Here is a 5,991-nt window from a genome sequence, read left to right as displayed (position 1 = left end):
TCTTCCGCCTGATGCAGTGGTTCACACCTGAATCCCAGCACTTTGGGTGGCCAAGGTGGGTGGAGCACCTGAGGTCGGGAGTTCGAGACCAGCCTGACCAACATGGAGAGAGACCAGCCTGACCAACATGGAGAAACCCTGTCTCTACTAAAAATACAAAATGCACCGGGCTTGGTGGCACATGCCTGTAATCCCAGCTACTTAGGAGGCTGAGGCAGGAGAATCTCTTGAACCTGGGAGGCAGAGGTTGTGGTGAGCCAAGATGGCGACATTGCACTGCAGCCTGGGCAACAAGAGCAAAACTGTCTCAAACAAACAAACAAACAAAAAACCCTCTTCTTCACCCTTCACTTGTCTGCATACTTCATTCTTCCTGGATGCAGGACAAGAACTCGGGCAAAGACATCATGGCCACAGAAGTTTCCAACCAGTAAAGTTGACACCCCAGAGATCCTGTTATACCAGTACTTTAAGAGGCTGAGGCGAGAGTGTCACTTGAGCCCAGGAGTTTGAGACCAGCCAAGGCAACATAGTAAGATGCCATCTCTACAAAAAATTTTAAAAGTTAGCTGGGTATGGTGGTACACACCTGTATCTCTAGCTATGCAGAGACCTGAGGCAGGAGGAACGCTTGAGCCCAGGATTTTGAGGCTGCAGTGAGCTAAAATTGAGACACTGCACTCCAGCCTGGATGTCAGAGTGACAGAGCAACACGGGGTTTCGCCTTGTTGCCTAGGCTGGTCTCCTGGTCTCAAGCAACCCTCCTGCCTCTGCCTCCCAAAGTACTAGGATTACAGGCATGAACCACCATGCCCGGCTTGCTTTCTTTGCCTGCCTGTCTGCCTGCCTTCCCTCCCTCCTTCCCTCCTTCACTCCTTCCTTTCTCTCTTTCTCTCTCTTTCTTTTTTTTCCTTTCTCTCTCTCTCTCTCTCCCTTTCCTTCCTCTTTCATGCACTTTCCCAGCTTTGTCCTTCTCTTCAGAGACTGGTTCATTCATTTGTGCATTTGTTTGTTCAGTTATTCAGCAAGCATTTATTGAGTACCTACTGTGTCCCAGGCACTGTGGAGCAAGGTCCTTGGGAGCAAAGCAACTGCTTACAGTCTGATGGGAGAGACAACCAAATAATCACACAAACACATGGTTATAAACCATAGTAATGCTGTGAAAGACAGAGAATGAAACCCAACCAAATAGCAGAAAATGTCAGAAAAGGCCTCCCTAGAGAATGAACAGTAAGCTAACTATGCAAACTGGAATGGAGGTGTGGCCGGGGCGGGGGGGGGGAGTGCCAAGATCAGTGTGGGCATATGAAAGAGTTGTGTAAAGGCCCTGAGGCAAGAGGGAGCCTGGGAAATTGGAGGGAACCTGTTAGCTGAGGAACAGTTGGATCAGGCCTGGCCTTGAAGGTCTTTACCCTAAGTACAATGCAAAGATCATTGATCCTTAAAAAGAATACATTATATACTTCAGAGGACAAAAGTGAAGGAAGGTGGCCACTCCTGCCCTTTTCCCTCAGTACTAGGCTGTTCCACTCTTTGCCCACTCCAACCAGGGTTCCTCTGCTTCCCCTCCAACCAGGGTTCCTTTTAGCCTGTTCTTCCCTCCCCATGACCCGATGTTCTCAGGTCTCAGCCTGGTGGCCTCGTCTTTGTCTTTTTATTTTTTGAGACAGGGTCTCACTCTGTCACCCTGGCTGGAGTGCAGTGGTGTGATCTTGGCTCACTGCAACCTCTGCCTCCCAGGTTCAAGTGATTCTCATGCCTCAGCCACTGGGATGAGAGCTGGGATGTGCACCTGCCAGAATACCTGGCTTTTTTTTTTTCTTTTCTTTTCTTTTTCTTTTTTTTTTTTTTTTTTGATATTGAGTAGAGACAGGGTTTCATCATGTTGGCCAGGCTGGTCTCAAACTCCTGGCTTCAAGTCATCCAACCGCCTTGGCCTCCCAAAGTGGTGGCATTACAGACATGAGCCACTGCACCTGGCCTGTCTTTTCCCAGACAGATCCTCTCCTCTTTTCCCCAGCACTTCCCTTGCTTGTCCTGCCCCCCGCCCCCACCCCCAGGCCTCCAGGCCTCAACATATGGCACCAGTCCCAGCTTCTGCCCTGACCCACACCCCTGGTTGGGTGGCCCACTGTGTGCTGTGAATGGTGTGGCCCACTGTGTGCTGTGGATGGACAGCCCTGGTGTGTCTCTGAGAACTCTGACTCCTGGGTTCTTTTTTTTTTTTTTTTTTTTTTTTTTTTTTTTTTGAGACAGAGTCTCGCTGTGTCTCCCAGGCTGGAGTGCAGTGGCGTGATCTCAGCTCACTGCAAGCTCCGCCTCCCGGGTTCACGCCATTCTCCCGCCTCAGCCTCCCAAGTCGCTGAGACTACAGGCGCCCGCCACCACGCCCGGCTAGTTTTTTGTATTTTTAGTAGAGACGGGGTTTCACCATGTTAGCCAGGATAGTCTTGATCTCCTGACCTCGTGATCCACCCGCCTCGGCCTCCCAAAGTGCTGGGATTACAGGCTTGAGCCACCGCGCCCGGCCTTAACTCCTGGGTTCTTATCTCATCTGACCCCTGCCTGCCTCACGGGAAAAGCAACTCCAGGCTGTGGGACAGGGAGGACACCGGGAGCACCTGCAGGTTTGAGCCAAGGTAAAGCCCACTAAAGGGAAACACACGTGGCAGATGCAGCCTCAGCCTTTATTATAGGGACTTAGTTCACTGAAGGATGGGGGAATTATTAATGGGGGTGTTTACAGTGGTAAAATGGGAGGAAAGTCAACTCTGACAGGAGTAGGGTGAAAGGAATAACAAGAGTGTTGGAAGGTGAGGCACTGGGGGCAAGGAGAGGGACGGAGGAGAGGGTTCTGGGGAAGAGGAGGGCAGGAGAAGGAAGCAAGGGCACCAAGGGAGCCACAGGCCTGGGGCCTAGGAGCAGGTGGGCTGGGGAGCTGGATGGTGCCCTGGGCTTCCTGGAGAAGCCGCTGCTCCGGGCAGACCTCCTCACTTGTGGGCACCCAGTGCAAGGGCAATGATGAAGCCTAGCACCAGCAGGAACATGGTGACGGAGAGCAGCACTGTGATGACCACCATGCCCCCTGTGTGGGCCATGCCCAGCCCAATGGATTCCATGTTGCTTCCTGTCAAAAGAGGGAGAGGGGAGGCCACTGTGGGTGGGAGAGGCCCCTAGCCTGCCTGAGTCTCACAGCCTTGCACTCATCCAGCCAACAGACTGCCCAACCAACCAGCCAGCCAGACAGCCAACCAACCAACCAGCCAACCAATCAACCAACCAACCAACCAGCTGATGGATCCAAACACCCATCACATAGACATTTATGAAGCATCTCCTACGTCAGCTGCTGAGGAAAGGTTAAGAACACAGTCCCTGCCCACAAGGAACCTTTAGCTGAGTGTGCAGTAGCCATGCCAAAGGCTCTGTGCTAGGATAAAGGTAAGCAGGGGCCCTGAGGGCGCACGGGGAGGCACAGGCAACCCAGACTGGGGATGAGGCAGAAATGGCCAGGGAAACTTTTGTGGCCGCTGAGATGGGAAAGGAAGGTAGGAGTGTTACTTACGAGGGAGTGTGGACATTGGGATCTCTCTGCTAGACTCAGTGGCTGTTCCCTTCTTCACTAGGTAGGAAATGCTTTTGTGGTGGGTTTGGGAGAGAGTGGAGAACCCTCAGTGAGTATCTGGGACTTACAGGAAGAGGGACTCCAGCCTGGGCCATCTGCCCTCACAGCTGTGTCTCCCCAGTTTGCATTCCTCCACTAGAGGCCCAGCTTTCACCCCCTTTTGCTGTGCCCTCACTCTCTCCCCATGCCCACCAGATCTCCCCCACACTAGCTTCTCTTCCTGCAACCCCTTCCCTAGGTGCCCCAGGCTGGACCCGGTACCTACTAGTATTTTGTTCCTGGCACGAGGTTTGTCACCTGGTATGCACTGAGCCGAGTGACTGTGAAGCCAGCACCACTGTCCACCACACTCACCAGTTCCCTGCGCCCACGGCACGGAGGCACCACAAAACTGGACTTTACCACTGGGCAGAAGTGGGGGGAGGAGAAGGCTGGGTCAAGGTTCTCCTTGGAGGCCCCAAGGAGAAGGGGCAGCTTTTAGAGTACGGGTGCCCCAGGAGAGGGGTGGACAGGAAGGCATGAATGGGGAAAGGGGCACAGGGGGTGTCGCAGGAAGGGGTGGCAGGAAGGGGTAGCAGACCTTTGCTGTCATTGGCTCTCCGGACTGTCAGTGTGGCATTGCCTCCTGTGAGGTGACAGGGGGGCAAGGCAACCAGCAGGCTCTCCGTTAGTGCCGGGGACAGCAGACCAGAGAGGCTTGAGATGTTGAAGTCTGATGGGAGGCAGGAGGGAGCTCCAATGGGGATTGGCCCCCTCCTGGCCAACAGATCTGGCCCTGTCCCATTGGAGTCATCTCCCTTTCCACTCTGTGAACCCTGGGCAGAACAGCCAGGCCTGTGCCGGTATGACCACCAGGTGGCAGGCTTGGGCTGCAGAAGCTGCACCCTCCACAAAGCGGTCCCCAGAGCCAGATCCTGGATGCCAGGAGCCGGGCAGCGCCCAACCTCACCCCTACCTGCAGCCTTGGGGGATCCTTGCCCACACGTCTCTGCCTCCTAGGTCTGGAGGAGGATCAAGAGTGTACCCTGAGCCCAGTGTCTGATACCCAGTCACTGCCATCACCAGCTCTGACTCCCAACTGTCCAGACCTCTCTTTGAGAGCCCTGGAAGGTACAGTGCTCCCTGTCCAGGCCCCCAGCCCCCTTCCCACCCCTGCCAGAGATGGAAGAGACCTGCAGTCCCTGGGGACAGCACAGCCAGCAGAATCAGGATCAAGGGCAAGGTCTGGATGGGCAGCAGGGGTGCCATGCTGGGCTGGGAGGTAGAACAGGTGCTGGCAGGCTGGGGTTCCTGAGGCAAGTGAGGCCCTGCCCCTGGGATGGCTGATTTTGTCCTGGGGGTGGGAGGGGCCGGAGGGGAATCCAGTCCAACCTGCCCCTTGGGCCCTATGGCCTCAAAGGGGTAGGGGGAGCAGACAGGTTTTTCAGGATGGGGAGCTGGCCCTCAGGCCAGGAAGGGGGACGCCCTGGCTGGATCCTGGTGGCGTAGCCAGCTGCCGAGAGCTGGGTAACTAAGGTGGGGAAAGAAATCACCCCTTCTTCTGGGACTCCCGTGCGTAAGGCAGTGTTCCTGTGTGCACAGGCATCTGGAGCCTGTCCTGTCCCTGGGGGACTGCTCCCCCAGTGTGGTGGGTGTCTTTCCCCACCCCTCAGAAGGGTGATGAGTTTGGAAGTTGCCCCAGTATGTAGGAAGAGAATACTCCAAGGGGCTACTGAAAGGGCCTTGAGTGGGCAAAAATGGGAGAGAAACATTCTGGTGGGGAGGGGCAGCAGACCAAGGGTTTTAATTATTGGAGTGCACTGAGGCTCAGGTACTGCTGCTCTGGGAGAGGCAGGGGCTGTGGGGGCCAGGGAGCACATGCGGTTTCAGATTCCTCTGGAGGGTGGGGACGAAGGTGGCCATAGAAGACTTCTGGAGAGACCAGAGAGACAGATGTTGACCCGGCCAGCAGGGGTAGGGGGTGTGCACAGTCAGCCTTGGGCAGCAACCATTTGTTGAACTGAGAATGAAGGAAAGAGACCTCGTAAGAGAACAGGAAAAAGAGAGAGAACTTTCTGACTGCCTCCTCCAGCCCTGGGCTACGTCAGAGAGAAGCAGAGGAGTTCTGAGCAGAGGGAGAGGAGAGGAGTCAGGACTTCTTCTGGGCCCTGGGCAGGGGTTCTGTGTGCTCCGTTGTAGGCCTACAGCCATCCTGGGTGGTAGATGGTATTGACTTCCTTTTGTAGAAGTAGAACTGAGGCCAGGCACGGTGGCTCATGCCTGTAATCCCAACACTTTGGGAGGCCAAGGTGGGAGGATCACTCGAGGCCAGGAGCTCAAGACCAGCCTAGGCAACACAGAGAGACTGATCTCTATTAAAATAA

General features: G+C 55.0%; 1 protein-coding gene across 1 annotated transcript; it reads right to left on the bottom strand.

Moving 5' to 3' along the window:
* Positions 1 to 2,676: 2,676 nt before the first annotated feature.
* Positions 2,677 to 5,754, bottom strand: UPK2 (uroplakin 2). Its single transcript, XM_001095616.5, has 5 exons — positions 4,801 to 5,754; positions 4,209 to 4,340; positions 3,894 to 4,032; positions 3,569 to 3,639; positions 2,677 to 3,130 (listed from the first exon to the last, which is right to left on the bottom strand). Exons 1-5 carry the CDS (start codon positions 4,874 to 4,876, stop codon positions 2,994 to 2,996), a joined length of 555 nt encoding a protein of 184 aa, XP_001095616.1. The 5' UTR covers positions 4,877 to 5,754; the 3' UTR covers positions 2,677 to 2,993.
* Between the last annotated feature and the right edge of the window lie 237 nt (positions 5,755 to 5,991).

The sequence above is a fragment of the Macaca mulatta genome, chromosome 14 (assembly GCF_049350105.2).
Source record: "Macaca mulatta isolate MMU2019108-1 chromosome 14, T2T-MMU8v2.0, whole genome shotgun sequence".
NCBI classification, from domain to species: Eukaryota; Metazoa; Chordata; class Mammalia; order Primates; family Cercopithecidae; genus Macaca; species Macaca mulatta.
This window is presented reverse-complemented; position numbering and strand designations above follow the sequence as displayed.

What these genes read in the sequence shown, in the direction of transcription:
- UPK2 (XM_001095616.5), bottom strand. Translation starts at nt 4,876, where the DNA reads ATGGCACCCCTGCTGCCCATCCAGACCTTGCCCTTGATCCTGATTCTG. An exon ending in GAGAGCCAATGACAGCAAAG is followed by an intron (nt 4,033 to 4,208) that starts GTCTGCTACCCC and finishes ACTTCTGCCCAG; the next exon opens with TGGTAAAGTCCAGTTTTGTG. An exon ending in CCCAATGTCCACACTCCCTC is followed by an intron (nt 3,131 to 3,568) that starts GTAAGTAACACT and finishes CTCTTTTGACAG; the next exon opens with GAAGCAACATGGAATCCATT.